Source organism: Syngnathus floridae, chromosome 5 (genome assembly GCF_059516105.1).
Source record: "Syngnathus floridae isolate MCC-2025c chromosome 5, RoL_Sflo_1.0, whole genome shotgun sequence".
Classification (NCBI taxonomy): Eukaryota; Metazoa; Chordata; class Actinopteri; order Syngnathiformes; family Syngnathidae; genus Syngnathus; species Syngnathus floridae.
Window position 1 is genome coordinate 5,971,581 of NC_142417.1, and position 21,626 is coordinate 5,993,206.

Below are 21,626 nucleotides of genomic sequence, written 5' to 3' on the forward strand. Positions count from 1 at the left end.
ATAGAAACATGCACTGAGAGCTCATCCGGGGTACTGCAGGAATGTACATATCCTCGACAATTTCACTTATTATTTACAATCAAACCGGCTCCGAATTTACAGAGTGGAAAGTGAGTACATTGTTACGAGATCATAATTATTTTGGGTGGCATTTTCGTGCAGTGGTGTGCCGTGAGATAAGAATGAGTAATGTGTTCTTTGGCTGAATGATGGTTAGGAAACACTGCGGTAGTCATTATGCAACGAAAGAGCAAACAGTTGACGTGAGAAGGCAGTGTGATGCTCACATTGAATTTTTAAAAAAACTATTTTAAAAAGTAAGTATGAGAATATAGTCAAAGGTCAAGTGTGTTCCTGTCAAGAAGTCAGTATTTGTTTTTAAAACAGTAAAAATATGGGTATTATATGGCACATTTAAATAATCACGTGTTTACGTCATCTATCCGCCGTCGCTGATTGGTCGAGACACTGTAAGGGCATGTGCTTGACGTCACGGCCATCGTGCGCATGCGCTCAGCCTGACATCAACCCCGTGGCTTTATGAAAGACATAAATCCCTCCGCGGGCAGCGGTTATCCAAACTGTCTGTCTTGGGGAAGGGGGGCTTCTCGATCGGGTCCGAAAACACCCTCTCGGGTCCCTTTATCCGCCTCTTATGAGCTTCCCACTGGCTTGAAGCTAAAGCCTGTCGTCATCCGCCGACTCTCCCTCCACTCAAGCTGCTTTTCGCTTCAGCAGCGATCCAGCGGACATAGCCGAGCAGGGAAGTGGGCATCGTCTTCTTCTTCGGGCAGGTGAGCGAACAAGCACAAAAATCGCTTTTCGTGAATATCACAACTACACTGCCGCGGCTAGAATGCATATGAAGTATTTAAAGGTGGGTTGGCCGAAGCTCTAAAAATACACCCTCCGGTTGGAGATCGTGGGTCGACGTGATCATGGGTGATGCAGTGTGACAGCGAGAGGCCCAGTCTGTCATCTTTGAGCTCCCCAAACAAATCCTCTCAGAACACGACTATGGGCATTTACTGATCAGAATATTTTTGCCCACGACGATCCCCCACCTCTTTCCCTCGCTCTCCCTGTCTGATTTGTCCATTATTAAGGCCAAGCATCAACTGTACCATCTGCATTCGTAACAACTGGAGCTGTAATGCACTTTAGGCTGACACTACTCTGTGTCACCGGAGCTGTTTGACCGTGTGTGGCTTTATTGGCTTCTGGTGATGAGGTTGTCTTGGAAACAGAACCAAGCGTGTGTCTTTCTGTGTCTGCCTAACACATTTTAAAAGCTGGTGGGTATATAAAGTCTACACACCCCTTAGAAATAATTTCCGTTTTCCAACTATTTTGTACTTAAAGCCTGACCAGTGACGATCATGACTGGGTGTGGCACTGGTCCTCTGGATTTGGGTTTAAAGTAAAAATATAAACACAAAGTAGAAGATTAATCTACACTTCAATTTTGACCTTCATTGAAATAGGTTTTGTCAAGGAAAGTCAAAACTGAAATTGTGAATATTTGTTTGGAAAAAAAAAAGCATTTGGTTTTCCCTTTATATGTAATATGCTATAAATGCCCTGATTCTAAAATTATCTCGATGTTTGACGTCATAACTCGGGGATGGCGCTGAGATATGAAACCACTAAGCCAATGTGGCTACACAGTATAAAAATCTCCAAGCAGCAAGAGTTTGTATGGATAAATCTTTAGCCACAGTTAGCAAATCAATAAGCTTTTAACAACGTGAGCCCAATTAAAACTGCATAGTTACTAATCAGACCTGAGGATTGTTACGTTATTACTGATCCTAAGTAACTGTGTGTGCCACTCAATAGAATCATGAAATTCACGTTTTCTGGTTCTACATACATAGACAGTCAAACAAGGAGTTTCAAACAGCATTCAAACTGCAGTCAAACCGGTTTTTTTTCATGTTTCTATCAAAGGCAAATGACCAATTCAATGCAAAATGAATGTGTAAGGCAGTACTTTGAACTAGATATAGGAGCTTTGCATGAGAGATGTTTTTTTTTTTTTTTTTTAAATACATGATACTGCCATTATTTATTTAGCTTTGAGCATACCTGAAGAAAACTCTTGATTTGATGATCTTCCCATCTCATTTTTACATTAATGGTTGAAAAAGTTATGGAATGATTTATCGTGGTATCTAGGGCTGGATGTCTTTGCAAACCTGGCGATACGATACGTACCTCGATACGCAGGTAGGTCATGATACGATATGTACCTCGATAAGATTCGATACAAATTTGCACCATTTGATACGGTACAATAATATACAGTATGGCCTTACCGCTATGTTGAACACATCCTAACCCAACAAAGTAGACATTTGTATATATCTTAATCACAGCCACTGAAACTATATTATGTCACTTGCAATGACTTGTATTAACCTGGCATTTTGCCCCCCCCCCCCCCCAAAAAAACCCAATAAAAACAAATACATTCATGAGGCTTCCAGTCTGAACGCGCATACGCGCGGCACGCAGGGACGTGCAGATGGACATACAAACTCACTCACGTCACACAATAGCACCACTATTTTATTGATTTTTTTTTTTAGAATTTGCAATTACTTGACATTGACTGTGTGTTTTTTTTCTCTAAAATACTGTCAAATGAAAATTGGCAGTTAATCTGATATTTCAAATGGAAACACTAGCGCTTCAGGGTGCGCTCGAGGAGGCGCGCACTGTAGAGCATCTGCGTGTGTGGGATGAGAGGAAAGGTGATGGTCACGGAGCAGAGGGGCGCCTATTCAGTGACGTGCATTTTTTATATTTATTATATACATGTTGTATTATTTGTTATATATTTTATTGTTATTATACACAACAAGTGAACAAACAGCTGTTAAATAGATGAATAAAATATCTTTCCTTCCATCGCTAAGGCGCGCTCCACTTTTTTGTGCCGTCGCTTCCTTGTCATGTGATCGCACGCCTGCGCCTCCTAGCGTCAGGGAGGAGTGGCGTTACTCACAACTAGAATATCGATACGGTATCGTTTCTATTAATATCGGTATGAACATAGGTATCATTATTTTGGGCGCACCCTTAAATTAAAATTTGTTCTATAATAAAAACCTAGCATTTGACCAGTTTTATGTAGATTTTTTTAAAGCCATTGTAATTAAGTTACATGAGGATGAAAGTCACCTTGTAATTATAATTACAATAAAATAAAACAATAAACAAAATATAATAAAATTATAACAATGAGTAGCTATGACTGTATATTGACAAGAAAATACATTTGTGCATGCTTATGCTAGTGTGTTTTAATCAGCATTCATGCAGACTTTTATAGCTTCTTTTATTTCACTGTTGGCAGTTAAAAAAAAAAAAAGGTCATTGGGTTTGTGGAGCGGTGAGTTCATTCACAACCTCAACATTACACATTAATCAATTTACACTGTCATCTGCGGTGAGCTACACTTCTGAGTCCCAGTTAAGGAGAACTATGACAGGGATCTTGTGAAATTAGCACTTCAGAGCCATAACGAAACATTTGTCATTTATACACCTTTTCCTTTCAAGTGGCTCACACATATGCCAACAATCAGGTCAGGCCTAATTTGAGCCCCCACCTCCTCCCACTTTCTAGTTAAAAGTCATAACGTTTAAGTGTTTTAAATAAAGTCTCTTTTCTGCAGCGTTCTTTTTTTATTTATTGTTACTTTTTTTATACTGCTGATATTATGATAGAGCATCTTAAATGCATTGTATAATTTTTAAGAGCTCATAACTTTTTATTCTCAACATTGGCACTGAGCTGTAGAACAGTTAAGATCGTAACTTGGCTAAATAAAAAAACGACTCAGACTATGTCCACAAAAGTTGCTCTTAAGCCTATATTTAAACATTCGACACACAGAGTCACTATTACCCAAAAGGCAATATATACTGTGAATCAAGTTTATAAGTGCAAAGTAACAATGTTAAATTGAAATTGGTAACGAGTAAGAACAACAAGCGAGAGACCAGGTCTGGTCATATCACTCCAAGTTCTGGCTGCCCAAATTAGCCACAGTCAAATCACCAGACTGGATATTTACATTACATTTGTCTATAGTGCTTTGCAAAAGCTTGGATTTCTTTCGGCTTCATCAGGCCTCATCGACATATGCGGGACAAACCCATCCCCTAGAATAACTCGCATCAAATTGTGACTGGAATCTAGTATAATACCAGTCTATCCTGCCAACAAATTAAATCAGTGGTAATGACAATTATGTTGAATTATTTCATACTATCTCACCCTGTGCCATCACATGCGTTAAACCTGTCTGACTCTTTCAATGCCAGCCACTATAAGAAACAATTAAACCAATTGCGTGCCATTTGATCGTGACTCATCCTGGCATCAAGATGTCATCTCATCTGCAAACTAGGTTTTCGTTTTCTGATGGTATTCAGAGATAAGATAAACCAAACAAAGCGACCCATTTACAGTGAAGGACACCCAAAGATAATGAGTCATTGTGTTGGCTTTTTTGCTGACTCATCGATTGCCATTGTCCCATCTATTTGAACTTCATACTCGCATTGTTTCCATTGTAGTATTCAAAATGTGGGACTTGACCATAAAGTTTAACATCTGATAGCTTATGTGGTCGGTTCGCTGCAATAAAAATTGTGTAGTATTTGTGGAACCAATAATTACAGTACGTGCGAACCGTTGAAAAATATGGACGTGTTACAGCAGCCATCATGACTCACCTGTTTTCTAGGTTTGATCATGTGACATTCTCAAGCTGAGTCACAATTGAGCACATGGATGTCATTCCAAGTCAGTTGACAGTAAGGGGGATCAAAGTCTACCTTCAATAGCTGCTATGGAATTCATTGCATTTCAAGCTACGCTTAACTTCTGTATGAATGAATGGTCTCTAACCAAACGGTTCACTCTCGAAACTAGTTTGCTTCACTCTGAGCTGAACCGAGCATGGCGGTGTGGTGTTATTTGGGTCGCAGAAATTGGTCCCTGGCAGAGTTTGCTGTTTGGCTCGCCACATGTGACTGAGATTACACCGTCGTGCAGGTTCATTCGCTGTCCTCCCAGCCCAAGCGTAGTGTGTGTACTTGCACGTACTGCAGCTCTGAATGTTCCCTGAAGTCACTTTTTTGTTTATTTTTTTTTCATTCCATCTCCACCTTAGTTTTGGTGGACTGCGAGATCCTGTCAAATAATAAGGCCTTGCGCAATGTCTTGGGCAACATATGAGTGTTTGTTGGATTTGCATTGCAATATTCTCTTCATGTGGGTTGGAGTGACCCGAGAGGGTCGTTTATTGATCTGCGGGAAACGGCAACTAATCATAGCAGATGCTTTTACTCTGTGTAAGGCCATGCTTGACTTTAAATGCTCTCAATTCTATTTTAAGCCACTTTATATCCATGTGCTGGAAGTGGAAAGTTAGAACACAAAGGCCGTTTGAATATCCTGGCTTAGAGGCACAAACATCTCAGAGATGGCCATGAAGACACAACAAAAAATAGATTAATTTAACTTCCATGTGGGTAGACCCACATATGATCTCCTGTTGCTGCTGCAAGAATAAAAAAAAAAAGATCAAATTCCCCTTCTTTCATATTTGCGCTGTAGCCAGCGAATGTGATTTTTATATTCTATAAAAGTCTCATGAGTTGTTTATTATTACTACATTGTCTTTTTAAAATGTGCGTTTGTCACAACTTCTCACCATAGTTTGTTCCAAGACAATTTGAAATTATAGCCCAAAGTATCTTTTGAATTCAGAAATAAGTTTTGGATACACTCCAAATTATATATTTTTAAAAATACACACACACACACAACCGCCCATGATCACATCCTGATTTCTTATTTCTAATATTTGTTTTACTCTAGTTTGCAAATGGTTAAACAATAATATTACATAACTAATAACACAGAAATTAAAATAATAAATAAAATGTGGATAAGTGTAGAAATAAAATATTAAAATGAGAATTAGGCTAAATTCATTAAAATGACAAATATTAAAAAAACATGAGAATATTATGACGTTAGTACGCAACACTCAGTGTGTTTTGTGCGACATCATGTGTTTTTTTTTAACACATTTGGTTTGAGTTGAAGCCAATGCTTTTTTCTTATTCAAATTTTATTATTATAATTATTATATTATTTTATTATTATTACGTATGCTGTGAGAAGACGAATGGACTTTTCATTTGTATTTGAGAGAACTACTGCGTGCCGTTAAAACATCTGTTTTTATCAGTTCACAATGTTTTATTATTGAGCAGGAATTGGAAATTGAAGATGTACACAGGTCATCCTTTTTGACAATCGGGGATCGGCCCCCCAAAAAATTGTGATCATTGCATCCCTCGGAATGACAGGTTGCAACAGCCCCATAACTTTTAATTCTCTTCTGTTTACCTGGTTGCTAAAGCAACGTGCCTAATAAGCCGACTACTGGCTTTAATTATTCTTGCTCATTCGGAGTTACCTGCTCATCATGTTTCCATGTTGCTCAGGGTAACCTTGTTGCCTGTTTATGTTCACCCCCACCCACGCATCACGATGCAAACATGTCTCCTTTCAACTTTGCGTGCCGTGCTGGAGGATAGGCCTCATTCATGAATAAGTTATGTATCACTAAACGCACACCCCTAATTTAGGGTTGGGTGTTATTCAGGTTTTGACGCTTTACTTTTTCTTCATTACACAAAAACTGTAATACTGTCACTAATTTTAGACTTCTTTTGTTTGTTTTGCTCCGACCACCACTTATAGCCCAAATTTGCGATTGATCTTTGTTTCCCTTTAAACCAAGTTCGGAAGGGTTAATGTTTTTTTTTTTTTGTCAAAAAACGTCATAGTACTGCCCCCCCTATCCAAAATATCCAATTTTATCATATTAATAAATGTAAGATAAAGTGCACATTTATAGTTCTTTGTCTTGTCCCAAAACACTTAACCAAGCCACATATGTGCGACCTGTTCAGAGTGTACCCTGCCTACTGCCCCCTAGTGAGTGTAAGCAATACAGAAAGTATATATGGTTGTTATGAAAACCCTGAGAGAGATTTTAAGGCTGCCAAGTGTCTTGCTGTGGCTTCGAGGATTTTATCTACTTGTAGCAACAATGTCCACCTTTTAGTCTTAAATATGCCTGCTGGGCTCTGTGGGATGTCCAAGGCGTGAGAATGTCAGGCGCTTCACTAACCTATATGCGATGTGTGCAGTTAGATTATGGACTGCTGGGCGTGTGAGAAAGGTGCCCGAGCCTTCATTGCTCGCTTATTTGTGGCTGCAAGCATGTTGCGCGGGGGCTGGTGTTGCTGTGAGAACTGGCTAGAAAAATATTCAAAGGTTGAGCATTTTTGTGATCTAAATCTGTCTCACTCAGTTGCCTTGCTTTCTCCATCCCAACTCAAAGTGGGTCTTTCAAATTACCAGGATGTCCATCTGGATCGGACTCTGACACATCCAAAATCTGTACAAACAAAGCCATAGCATGCTAACTTCATCTATTATTATTTTTTTATTGTATTATTTATCTTTTTTTGATGTGTAGTTGCTACGAACACTGGATGCATTCCGTGTCAACGGCCACCTTGTCACGCACAAGCGTAAAAGTGATTTTATCTGGCGGAAGAGGATTTGTGATGTTTGCACATGCCTCGCCCAGACCCTCACTGACCCAGAAGGCTGCCGGGATACTCTTTCAAACAAGTCGACCGTGCCATTCTCCTGTGCCACTGGCACTGTCCTCACCAGGCCAAAAATAACTTAACCATAGTTGCATAATATTAGGCGAGTCCATGTCGAAGTATTTTTGTTAAGATGGTGATACTTGCCTCCCCAATTCAGACTTGCTCTCAATAATTGACGGATTGACGAAAGTTTCATAGCAGTTGAACGCTTCAGGCCACAGTGACGAGGTCACAGATGCACTCCCTGTCGTTTATTGAACAGGAAAAACAACCAAACTCACAAATATAAATTGAGAGCGCTTCTAAGATGCCGTTGTTGGCAATGACTCAAGCAGCACCTGACATACTTGACTAGGCTACACCCTGCAGGCTTTCACAACAACGGTGGCCTGGGGTCACAACGTTATAGTGTTAGGTGCCAAAAGATCACAGATCGACTGGAGCCATACAAATCTCATAAATACAATTTATAATATATAATACATATATATCATAATACATTTTGCTTAATTAGTCCTCATTGTTCTTTTTACCACGCTGTGCTAATTTTTTTTGCATGTGAGGTTAAAGCCTCAAGTTAAGCTGTGAAAATGCTCAATATTCAGTTTTTATATGGGGTGGGGAAACAAACATGATTTTTGCTAATTTCGACTTTTATACAGAATCTTTGTGGAGTTTGACTTTTGTGGTATGATACACGCCCATCCAGTTACACACCTCACTTTTAGCCTTGCTTATTGGGAAAGAAAAATAGTCACTAATAATAGTCAATCACTAATTATTTTGCCTTGAATAATCATGTATGTCCAATTAACTTGTGTTTCACCTCCCTGCTCCTTCCTCTCTTTGACCCATCCCCTCTGCCTCACCCCCTACTTCCCCTTACACTCTCCTCTTTAAGCTCTCTTCCGTCTCTCTCTCTCTTTCTCTTGCTATCTCCCTCTCTCGCCCCCAACACAGATGCTCCCAGCCGTGCAGATTGACAGGAGTGATGGGATGTGTCAACTAGGTATTTCGCCTATCCCAATGTTTTCACACAGCGAGCTGGGTGATCGTTTTGGTGTGGGGAAGGAGAAGTAGGGAGCCTGTGGTCAGGGCAGTTTGTTAAATCAAATAAACGGGTGTCTCATATCAGAGCTCCCACATATAGCACTGACAAAGGTGAATTGTAGAAACTTGAAAAGTATTACGAGTAAATACTGCGATTCCTTTGTGGAATGTAAAGTCGGAAGTTTTTGATCATCGCGCTGTGGGTTCTGACGCCCATTGCAGATAAATTCTTTTGCACATTGCTGATTCTCTCGGGTTGACAAAACACCTCAAAATAGTGTGTAAACATTTTTAGTTCCTCATTTACTGGATCCTATTTTTGTCGACTACACATAAGACGGTTTAAATTCTAGTTTAGTTGAAGTTTATTTTTGAACATGAGATCGACCAAACACAAAATCATTTTTTTCACATTTTCACATAATTTCATGTTATGCCAATAAGACAAATAAATCAACATGTTCAAAAAAGGAGAAGGAAGAAGCTATTGCGTTGAAGTGGTGTAAATCATATAAATCGCTTTTTCACTTCTCGCATAATCCTTTGGAGTTGTGTTTCGTCCTGGAACATTATTTCAATTTATTTGTGAGGAAATCTTAACCGCCTATTGTATCCCGGTCTGCCTTGTCTTAATAGGACAATAGTTTTTCAGATCACGGCATCTTACTTCAATAAAATTCTTTTGTTCAAAATACCGGGGTCATAAGATTAAAACCAGTCATGCAAGAATGACTGCATGCAACACACAAATTTTGGCAACGTTCAGGATCCTGAACTGGATTTGCTTATTGAAGCAATGAAATGGAAACCTTCACCCATGTGTGTCAAATGATGTGTACAGACCGACAGAGCACAAGGCCATGTTTTACCCAAATAAAACTTGCCGTGACATCTGAATCATTACAAACAGAGCTTCCGCTATCTTTTGCCTTCATCTCTCCCTCTAACATTGACCCCCGTCTTCCCTGACTTTTTACAAACTCTGCATCCTTTTTCTCCCCCTTCTCTCCTGGTTCCTGCTTACGAAATCTCCCCGAAAACCTATTTTCTGTCATAGCTCTATATTATTCATGCATAATTTAGAATCCAGACAGGTGTGTTGGATTGGCTGCTGTTCTCTGTTCATCTGCTTTTAATAGTTGAAAAGTAATTTTGGTGGACTGTTATGCTATAACTGGTGTGGGGGGTGGGGGGGGGGGGGCAGTAAGTGGACAATAAGGACTAATTGCAGCCTGGCAGCTTCTCAGGATATCAGATGTGAACTTGAATTCATCATTCATTCAAACACGAAATGAATCTCTCCGCCCCTCTGTCTTTTATTTTCCAAGCAGACAAATCATCCCTGGAAGATGTAAACAGACTGAAGGACTCATCTGCAGTGTTGACGCCGGAGCGAGACAAAGGTGACGAGGCGGACGAGTGGGTAGACCACGGCGGTACCGGCATGGGCGTGGGCAAGAACACCACCTCCAAGCCCGCGGACAGCAACAGCGAGGGAGGCAAATACGAAGAGGAGAACAAACGTGGAGCGGATTTCTACCCCATTCCGGTACGTTGAATTGTTTTTTTGACACATACAGTAAAAGCAACGTGACAACATACCTGCGGCTGAGCGTAGAACGATATGATTGAGTGAGAAGTACCACATTGAGTAGTTTTCCATTTTAAGTCAAGTAAACGTTGGAAGCTTATTCAAAATCATCAAACACAATGCAGGAAGTGAAGTCCAAATAATATGTTCACTCATCAAAACTTTTTATTCTGATTAATAATGCGTTTGTGGGATATGAATTGAGCAGCAAAGTCCACCTGTTGCTCAAATTGCGAAATATTTAAACAAAAAAATTCACTCTGTACAGTGAAGCAGTTTGACGTTTTGGTTTTATGTTCAATTTGTATCAACTTAGTTTCACTTATGATTGCTGCCTTTGTAAAAGGAAGTCAAACGGTATTGAGATTTGCAGTACTAAAACAAGTTTGTTTTCTACAATATAGAAATTTGAGAAGTGAAACGTAAATAAACGTGTTTGTTGATCACAAAGCCAGTGGAGGAAATGGGTTTTAAAAACTTGAGTGTTGTGTATTTTTGGGTCATGTTTCCATTTTGCCTTAAATGCTTACGAAACGTTAAAAAGTTCGACATCAATCAGGCGTGGCATTTCAATTCTCGCATATCTTCACATGACTAAGTTCCATGGTCTTCCAACAAATATTTAGCCAACCTACCCCCAGCTCTGACTTCTCACTATTTCAACATTGCTTCCTGATAACATAAGCGGCCATGAATCCTGCTGATTTCTTCTCACCACAAGGCCGCTCTTAAAAATGGAAGAAGAAAAAAACCTTTAATCATTATACATTTTTGTGTTTAGGTGGTGGTAAATGGAGTGGGCGGAACCAATGGGGACCAGGATACAGAGAACACCGAGCTGATGGCTATCTATTCAAAAGATGTTCAACGAGCAGAAAAGGTACGGGAATAAAGGAAGTTGGAAGTTGCTACAATGAAAGGGCACTTTTCATTTGAGGAAGAGGATGTGAAATCACATGTTGGACTGGAGGCTTTCCTTCCGTGTGACATCTTTTTTATTTTTTTCCAAACCGTGCTAATTCAACAGTAGAACATTCAAGAAGTTCATTACAGGAGTGTAGTATTTTTTGTTGTATTCCAAATTGAGAAGGATGTATTTTATCTTTGTGTGTGCATAATATAGAGCTCATTGTCAGAGACGTTGGACAGCTCAGACAGCACTGATCTGAGGAGGATGGACATGATCTATATCATAGAAGACACTCCGCCTTGGTACCTGTGTGTGTTTTTAGGTCTACAGGTAACTGCCCCCACCACACACAAAAAGACACATCTATACTGCTTACTTATTCTTTTATAATGATTATGATTTTTTTGCATTCCAAACATGTGAATGATATAAGAACCAGTTGTACCTCAACTCATCCATGCCAGTGTAAACTAGGTGTGCAGAATCAGGTTGCAAAGAGCAAAGGGAAATTTAATAAAGTAGTTGGCTAACTGGTTATGCATACTGACACTAAATTGTCTCAATTCATTACATTAAAAAAACACACGCTAGAATTGTGCCTGGTGAGTGATGGAAATGGTCGAAAAGAAATTACAAAATGACATCTAACTCAATACCCATATTGTGTTTGCAGCACTATTTGACATGTTTCAGTGGAACTATAGCAGTGCCATTCCTCCTCGCCGAAGCCATGTGCGTCGGATCTGACCAGTGGGCCACTAGCCAGCTCATAGGGACCATTTTCTTTTGTGTCGGGATCACAACCCTCCTACAGACCACGCTGGGCTGCAGGTACACACACACACACTCACACACAAATCCCTCTCAAAATCCTTCATACACTTCAAAGCCTGTTCTTCCACCCTTCACCTCTGAGCAGTGATCATTTAGACCCCCCATCTCAAGTGAGTGCTTGAGCGTAGTGGTTAAGTATGTGTTATGTAATCCCTATACAAAGATGTGTAAGACTGCAGTCAGGTGGCATGGACGACGTAGCGGTTTTGCAATGTGAATAAAGTAGAACCCCATTGTTCGACTTCCTGTGTAATTAAAGTGGGAAAGGAGCTTTTGTCTTATCTGTTTGTACCTCAACTGGGCACAGCATTAGGTACACCTGCAAAAGAGCACGTATTCAACAGATAATATTTGATCAGCTAGAGGCAAACTCACAATTCTAATGATTCAAATCGGTATGCCGTGAGACATCATCGGGGTGTGCTGCTTGGCCAAACATTTATTTAGGCAAATTCTTTTCATCAACTTAAAAATGAATTTGGTTTCTGACAAGTTTTTGCTGGTGTCCAAGGTTGCCTTTGTTCCAGGCCAGCGCTTTTGCCTTCCTTGCCCCAGCCAGAGCTATTCTGTCACTGGACAAATGGAAGTGCAACAACACCGGTGAGGACCTGTGTTAGACGTCACACCTAGTTTTACTTTTGTCTCTTGTCTGAGCTTGACTTGACATTGGAATCTTTTTGTTTTTCTGTCCTCAGCCATCCTCGAGACAAACAGCACAGAAATTCTCCACACCGAACACATCTGGCATCCTAGGATACGAGAAGTGAGAAACGGAAAAAAAACACGCACACACTTTCGTTCTGTGGGGAAGTGGTTGAAATGCACGCAAAACAAAGTTAAGATGTTATTAAATGTCTTGAATAAGTGCTTACCAAACAATTGGAGAGCTGCCAACACAAGCACTTGTGACTGTGTGTGGCTTGTTAATTTCTGCTAAAATATGTCAGTTTGGCAAACACAGCTAAATAGCTGCTCTAAAAGTTGACATGTCATGAAGATGTGTCACATCAGAGCAATATTATTAATGAAATGTTTCGTTACGGGAAGCATTTGGCAGAACACCGAGGAGAAGCCAAACATTGAAGGACAAACTCAAGATGTCCCCGCACTGTTAATTGATGACGACTGAATAACGGCTGCTTTTATTCACACGTGACAAATGTGTGATTGCGCTTCACGTAACTCACCTCAAGTGACAATTATTTTCTTCAGATCCAAGGGGCCATCATTGTGTCATCCCTGGTGGAGGTGTGCATCGGGGCGCTGGGTCTCCCCGGACTCCTGTTGAAGTATATCGGACCGCTAACCATCACGCCCACGGTGGCCCTCATCGGCCTCTCTGGTTTCCAGGCGGCAGGGGAAAGGGCAGGAAAGCATTGGGGCATAGCTATGTTGTAAGTTCAAATTTTGAAATCGGTAAATGCTGCGTTTTCTGCCGCTGGGCCTGTATTTGACACACACAAGAGCCGAGGAGTGTACAGAGGTGAAACTATTTGACTGCCTCTAAACTTTTGACATTTTCCAACAAGCAGCTGTTGCCTCAAAAAAATAACATCCCCAATTTTTATTGAGTATGTGGTATGATGAACACCGTTGTCAGTTTCCACACTCGGGTTGCGGCATCATCCGCCGCTCTTTGCGTCGTAGCCGCAGGGTCGTTGCTCCCGACTGGCGTAATGGGCTCGTTTTTCTCACGCGGTCCGGTTAATTGATTTGTCCGTACGGCCTCTGGGGCTCCTTTTGTCGATTGACGAGGGTAAATGCAATATGCTTAAATAGGATGAACCCGTGTTGAAATTCAATCATTTGCACATAACAATCACTCACTGGCAAAAGATGAGGCTTCAAGTTAAGCGTTTTTGACATGAATTAGGATTGATTTTTACATGTGTGTACATAGAGTGCAACTGCTCTCTGACAAAATTGAGAAAGTAAATTCATTCATATTGACGACAATACATAATATTGACACACTCGCTTCTGAGATGGGTTATACTTTATGTATTAACCTCTATTGTTTGACTGGATTGTGTCAGTTCCCAATGGAGTTGTGAAGATGCAAAACTCATTCTTGTTTTAAACTAAAAAAAATGTCATTTTTGTGTTTGCAGGACTATTTTCCTGGTACTGCTTTTTTCCCAGTATGCTCGTAATGTCCACTTCCCATTGCCGGTCTACAAAGCAAAGAAAGGTTGGACTTCCTATCGGCTGCAAGTTTTCAAAATGTTCCCAGTAAGTGCGCCCTTGAGTCTGTGTCCTTGCTGCGTAATGGCTAGCGGCAGCTTTTGCAACACTTTGATTGCACAAGCATTTTAACCACAAGGAATCCGCCTATTATTCAACTTAAAGTCAGATGTCATAAGCACAAGAATTGTCCTTATTCAACTCTTTGAAGTTACGTCAACGGTTACTCATGCGTGCCATTGTGTAATGCGTCTTATGCCATCTGCTGGTCATGAAATAAAGCTTGTACATACTTGGTACACGTTGTTGAACACCAGGAGAAGCTTAACATTGCAAATAATTATTAAATTTGACAAAATTCAAAAAAAAAAAAATTCTAGGAGACAAAACAAGTACACTCAAATGTAGCTTTGATCGACTTGGAGTCTTGGAATACTTGTAAAAATCCCAATAGCCTATGACTTTCATTAAATCAACACATTTTTGTGATAGTATTGCCAAACTAGAAAGTATAGTCAAGTGTATCAAATTAATCATGCGTCACATTTTTATTTATTTAATAGGTAGGATGCACTTTACCACAGCAATGAACTCATGTCTTGCAGTCTTTATAATGATTCTACATTCATTTCAATTTAGAATAAAAATGGTGCTGTACAGTTACTGTGAACTGAAAAAAAAATCTACTAAATTTGAGATGTATTTGATTCCCTTTCTTACTTGTCATGCACACAGATCATCATGGCCATCCTGGTTTCGTGGCTCCTGTGCTTCATCTTCACCGTGACGGACGTCTTTCCACCTGAAAAGAACAAATATGGCTACTATGCCCGCACAGACGCACGGCAAGGGATCCTATCTGTTGCACCCTGGTTTAAAATCCCCTACCCCTGTGAGTGGCTAAACAGTTACAACTTCACATTTTAAAAAATCTACTCATCAATGATATGCTTTGGCAGACTTGCACAATCTAATAAACAATCTGTAGATCGTATACCCAAAATATCTCCCATAATAAAAGATGTTTTGATCTTCCAGTCCAGTGGGGCATCCCGAGCGTAACGGCCGCAGGCGTCATCGGCATGATGAGCGCCGTCGTAGCCAGCATCATCGAGTCCATCGGTGACTATTACGCCTGCGCCCGTCTGTCGTGTGCCCCTCCTCCTCCTATTCACGCCATCAATAGGTAAACTTCGCCAAGCCCCCTCTTTTCTTTTGGACACTCAACACTTTCAAATCCTTAGGGGCATATTTATCGAGGGCATCTCCTGTGTCCTGGATGGTCTTTTTGGGACAGGAAACGGTTCCACTTCCTCCAGTCCAAATATCGGCGTCCTTGGAATAACAAAGGTTTGACTATCGGGTTAAATATTCTGTCGCAAGATGGCAACAGTGTTTAAGAAGGTAGCATGGAGAATAAATTGGGACCGATTTCCTTTTGTTCCCAGGTGGGCAGCAGGCGTGTGATCCAGTACGGAGCCGCCATGATGCTGCTGCTGGGCCTCGTGGGTAAATTCAGCGCCCTGTTTGCCTCCCTGCCGGACCCCGTGCTGGGCGCTCTGTTCTGCACCTTGTTCGGCATGATCACGGCGGTGGGGCTTTCCAACCTGCAGTTTGTCGACCTCAACTCGTCCAGGAACCTTTTTGTTCTGGGCTTCTCCATCTTCTTTGGGCTGATGTTGCCAAGCTACCTCAAAAAGAACCCGCTGGTGACAGGTGGGCATAGTGCACTGACGGCAAATCTCACCAGGAATATATGGAATTATTACGTGGAATTTGAGAAGGAAGAAGAAATATATCGAGAAGGTTGTTGCGTTGCTGTAAGTCAATTGATCTGGCCAAACTACAAAACAGTCGTGATGAATTTAGAATGTAAACTTGAATTTAACAATGAATATTATTTATTGAGATGTACATGTAGATTTATTTTTAAATGTTTGTCCTCAGTGGGCTTTTATTCCCTACAACAAAAATAATACGTACACTAAAGTATATTTTAGTAAAAGACGCTCAATTTCACTTTATGAAGCGCTTAGCATTGTTGTTGTTGTTTTTTTTCCAGGCATTATTGAGATTGACCAAGTGTTAAACGTTCTCCTCACCACTGCCATGTTTGTGGGAGGCTCCGTTGCTTTTATCTTGGATAATACTATTCCAGGTGAGACATTCATTCGTTTACAGCAGTACCGACATATTAGGTTTTGGTTTAAAAAAAAAAAAAGCTGAACTAAGACAATGGCTGGAGATGACGTTCCTCTCTCTTCAGGTTCTCCTGAGGAGCGAGGCATCAGGAAGCTAAAGCGCGGTTCGGGTCCCAGCTCCGCCGAGCTGGAGGGAATGCGATCGTACGACCTGCCCTTTGGAATGGACTTCATCCGCAGGCACCCCATCTTCAAGTACTTCCCGATCAGCCCCACCTTCGCCGGCTACCAATGGGGGAGGCTTCGGGAAACCTGCGTGAGCTGTAACAGTAGCGGACACGGGGATGCGGGCGAGGGAGGGGGTTCCCACGGCGAGAGTCTGGCGTAGCTGTCGGGATGGTGTGTGAATTCGGGGAGCAAGGGAAGGTACACTGAGAGCTTTGGAGCGTGTGGATGACATGTGAAGCACCGACCTCTGTCTGCCCCTGTCTGTCTGTCTGTCTTTGTCATTTCCCACTGTGCTATTTTGAGCATGTTAACGCAAGTCGCAGCCAGCATGCCCCAGAAGACGTTACCACGTGGAGTCTGCTTGGTGTGTTTGCATGTGTGCTCGATATGCGGAATGGTTGTGCATTCTTTCACGCTGTCACTTTAATCCACACGGGCATACAACGATGACACAATAAATCTGCCAATTGAGAATTATGCAAAAGAAGGTGGCAATCACATAATGCCATGAATGCAAACACATGGATGCACACCAACGGCCCGATCTAAATTAGCTTAGAGGCTACAGCTCGAGGACGCACGACTGCAAGTCGGCAGGCCCCGGCGCGGTGATTGTTTTTTGTTGCTGCCTCCTCAGTTGTGAATGTTATGCCTTGCTCATTTCAAAACTTCCCATGGAACAAATTGGAGTTCCACGCATTAAAGTTCACAGTTTACATATCACCACGGTTGTCAGTATTAGCCACTACTATTTTAACGTGACACAAAGGGTTCATCTCGCAACAGCTCAAATACTTTTTTCACGCGGGTTTTCCTGGAGTCATCTTCACTTCCGCTACTTGTGAATAAATACCTAAAAGTACATAAACACTCAGATCACATTCAAATTTTCCCGAAAGTGTGTGGTGAAAAACCTGTCTTGTAGAGAAAACTACGGCTGCTGTTTCCAACCAAGAAAGTCCACCAATGTTTTATACATGTCGTCAAGTGGGCAAACGTTTGCCAGGAAGACAGATGGGGAGCAAAAAGGCGCTCGGTTGCCCGGTTACGCCAACTGTTTCTCCTCCATTAACTTTCTACCTCTCAGCCGGGGCTTTTCCCGCTCCGTTACTTTATAGGCCCATTGTTCCTCAATTGTAAGTTAGACTGAGTGATACTTCACCACACACTCACCTGAGAACCTGCCTTCATCTTTATTACGGCTTTTGTAAATATATTTACAATCTGCCTAAGAGTTCTGAGGTTAAATATTATGTTCTACCCATGCTTGTGTGGGTTGTCGGCTTCCTCCCGCATTCCACAAACTTGAGTTGATTGAAGACTCTAAATTACCCCTTAGGTGAGACTGTAATTGGATCAATTTCATATGACTAGACTTTGGTTCTGATTTCTGGTGAAGTGCAAGCTTCTGTTTCAATGCAAAAATAATGCCGCCTGGAGGAGTTGTCACTCCTTTGCATCAATGGCTTCAAGACAATCACTTCCTGACAACTGACATTCTTATTGCCCATTGACTTGACAACACTTTTCAACGAATTTTACTTTTTTTTTTAAATGAGAGATTCATTAGGTATAATATTTTGGGATAATACTTACACCGCAAGCTTTTATAGGTCCAACCTAAAAATGAAAATAATCTTAAAAACATGATGTTCTAGAAATGAAGTAGACATTTTTTAGAATCCACATAGCGGAAGTGAAGATAACTCCAGGCATCCCCCGTTCTCTGGCGGCTTCTTCCGAAAGCAATTCCGTACTGTACCTTGCGTGGCCTTATCAGAGACGTGTCGTAAACGCTGACCCTGCATGTTTCAATGTCTTTGACTGTTTGCTGGACTCTCTGACCCTTTGTGTAGATCCTCCGTTACTGGTTTACAGGGTCACTTCTAACAGCGTCAACTACTGTAGTTTGCATTAGCCAACTGGAACGGAACAAGAGAATGTGTATGTTGTGTTTACTGACTGGATTGGATCGTCTGTTGCTAATGCTGTCAACATTTTTCACTCTTGCCGACTTCATGTTCCATAATCATGGCAACATGGTTCCACTAAATTACTTGAAAAGTGCTAAATATTGTATCCATTTTTTTTTTTTTTACTAAACCAAAAAGTTGGTTTGTTTTTGATTTTTCCTGTTACCAAAAAAAAGCAACAGATGTTCTCATAAAAACTAGCCTATACATTTTCTTGCGTTCGTATCGATATTAAAGTCATTTCTTTATTTATAGAAGAGAGGTTTGTGTGCAAAGCTCTGTAGAAGCAGGTCTTTGTGTGGCTTGCACAATGCTGAAAGTTTATTTATGAATTATTAGTTGTCCTGCCCTATAAAAACTCACAATCAACACAAGCCGTCATCAGCTTCAGTTAAATTGAACTGGTGCTTGTCCATATAAGGCAACAACCAGCAGCATTGCTGTTAAAAAAAAAAAAAAAAGAAGAAAATCTTGCCAGATTATGCCAGCGCCTTTTTACAATTTTGTTCCATTTCAAGGTGCCAAGAATATCTTACTGACCTTATGACGGGCACATGAACCACAAAATACTGCTGGGCCTTAACTCTCTAACTCCCTGTTTGTGGTCACTCATGTGCCAGGATGTGAATAATTAATTTCGGGGCATTTTATTGTTTTTCTTTTGTTAAACTTATTTGTTCCAGACTTTAATCTTTCAATTTTACATTCACATCCCATCTTTCCCAATCTTAAATGAGCCAAGGCACGCATTTAACATTACACAAATGTCGACACCAAACATCATAAAATGTACATCAACTGAAATAATGATGATCCTGTCTAAATTTATTCACAAATATACTTTGGTGAAATGTGGACCTGTTAATTATGAAGCTATTGCAGCAGTGCCTTGAGATAAGACTTTTTGACCGCACTTGTAACTCAAAAGGCTCACATCGCAAATTATCTTTACTCATTGAAACAAATGAGGGCAGTGACAAAAATGTTTGTAATGTCTTTCTAATGAGAAAATAGCACTTTATAATGTTGTTCTACATAAAATCATACATTAATTATATCATTTAATGGAATATTAAAAAAAAAAAAAGTAACCACATCCTTAAATTAAATGGACATTGTGCTGCTCCCTCTGGTGTGCCTGCCATGGCCACTACAGAATTCTCTGTTCTGTAAATGGAGATGCACCAGCGCCTCAGCCAGCCACACAAATAGTAGTCGCTCTTCACAGAGGATAAAGAATATATTTCCCATTGTGTTAGTATTAAAGAAAGAAAAAAAAGCCCTGTGGGTCAAGCGGTGCGGAAAAAGGATGGATGGATGCATGAAGCCCCCCCCCCCCTCCTCATTTGCAGAACAAATTCCACACAATAAGCCAAATTATTAAGCATCGATTACTCTGCGGTTCAATTGTTGAAATCATCTTGAAAAAAATGTTTCATAACTTCGACTACAGCATCATGCACACTACATGCGAGCAGTCGTATTCACACTCATGCAAATGACATCTCACACACACCTTCTGTCCTGTCCTGCAGTCCTCTTGTGTTTGGTGTACCAGGATGTTTCCCTCCCCGAATATTCTTACGGTCAACGTTTATGGACACGAAACAAAACGCCTGGTGTCCTTATTACGAGCCGACCGAAGCTGCAGTTGTCACAGAAACCGACTTCCTCACAACATAGCTTGACGTGCCTGAACCCAACTGCAGTCTGATTTGACTGTCAAAAAGATAACTTACAAAACTGGACCTCCTCCGTTGACATGTTTACTGGTTTGGTGACGAAGCAGTGGTTGGTTCTTAATAAGTTGGCCAGAAGCACACAAAGACAGCAGTCTCTTTCAATTATTATGAAGGAGATACTTGTACAAAAATCTTTTGGAGTACTACTACTTGTTTATTTTTGTGACTGTGCTTGTGTTTTTTTCCTTTTTATACATACCTTTTTTTGCAAGTAAATATTTGTAAGAGAAATCATAACTTTTAATCATGCTGAAAAGTGCATGATTTTGTTATACTTTCATTTAAAGAGGAAAACGACTAAATGCATATTTCATCCTACTCCATGTCATGTTTTGATTGTAAGTTAGTTAGTTTTTGTCTTTTTTTTAATACACCTAAACTTGCTTTCATTTTTGTTAATACACGACCAAAAATCAAAGAATGAGGCAAATTTAGAGAATAGATTACATACATATTTAACTTTAATAAAGACTTGAAAATTGTGAAAAATAATTGTAGCAACCAAAATGTTTTTTTGTTTCTAATACTATTTAAGATGTCACAGAATGTATGATGGTGTTTACTTTGTTTTCATTTTATACTAAAAGATAAATCTATGTGCAGCCCTCTGCTTTCATATATATGCAAATCTGCAATCTATTCATTTGAAATCATTAGGATCCAGTTATTGCTTCATGACAAATTAATGAGAATTTTATGTCACTATGCTGATGGAGTAGTTGTGAGAAGTTCCCAAAATAAATGGGCCCGTTTTCAACAACGCCCCAACTCTCTCAATGAATAAAAATTGTACAGTATGGCAAATACTGTCAATACTGGTTCAACTTTTTTTTCTGTGTGTACATGTGTGTTATTGTTCATATGCTTGCCAGCTGCCATTACAAATTATGTATGTACTATAAGTACTTTCAGTTAACATCAACCAGTCTAATTCTGAATGTCCTGGACAGATAAGATTGACATGGCAACACAAAGAGGGCGAAATCTGATTGGAGGACAAAAAACATCTACGCACAGTAATCCCTCGTTTATCGCGGATAATTGGTTCCAAAGATCACCTGCGATAAGTGAAATCCGCGAAGTACGGTCACCAACAAGAAGTACTGGGCAGGCTAACGAGTTAGCGTAAAGATGCTTCTAAAGGAATGTAAACGAACATTTGGAGCAATACTACACTGTTCTAAAGGTTAGACACATGTTTAGAAGTTTTATTTTGACTTTTAATAAAAATTTGGGGAAAAAATTCCACGATGTCGT

General features: G+C 40.4%; 1 protein-coding gene across 6 annotated transcripts; it reads left to right on the forward strand.

Annotated features, from left to right (window-relative positions):
- Window positions 1-509: 509 nt before the first annotated feature.
- slc23a2 (solute carrier family 23 member 2) lies at window positions 510-21,198 on the forward strand. 6 transcript variants are annotated; one of them, XM_088376637.1, is made up of 16 exons: window positions 510-794; window positions 8,618-8,725; window positions 10,095-10,315; window positions 11,139-11,237; window positions 11,481-11,597; window positions 11,941-12,098; window positions 12,613-12,701; window positions 12,797-12,864; window positions 13,314-13,495; window positions 14,213-14,333; window positions 15,021-15,177; window positions 15,324-15,471; window positions 15,530-15,635; window positions 15,734-16,001; window positions 16,348-16,443; window positions 16,552-21,198. In XM_088376637.1, the coding sequence occupies exons 2-16, from the start codon at window positions 8,677-8,679 to the stop codon at window positions 16,812-16,814; spliced, it is 2,142 nt and encodes a 713-aa protein (XP_088232763.1). In that variant the 5' UTR covers window positions 510-794; window positions 8,618-8,676; the 3' UTR covers window positions 16,815-21,198. The 6 variants fall into 6 exon arrangements, with proteins under 6 accessions (XP_088232763.1, XP_088232765.1, XP_088232764.1 ...); XM_088376639.1 differs by having other exon boundaries at window positions 10,098-10,315; XM_088376638.1 differs by having other exon boundaries at window positions 8,677-8,725.
- The last annotated feature ends 428 nt before the right edge of the window (window positions 21,199-21,626 follow it).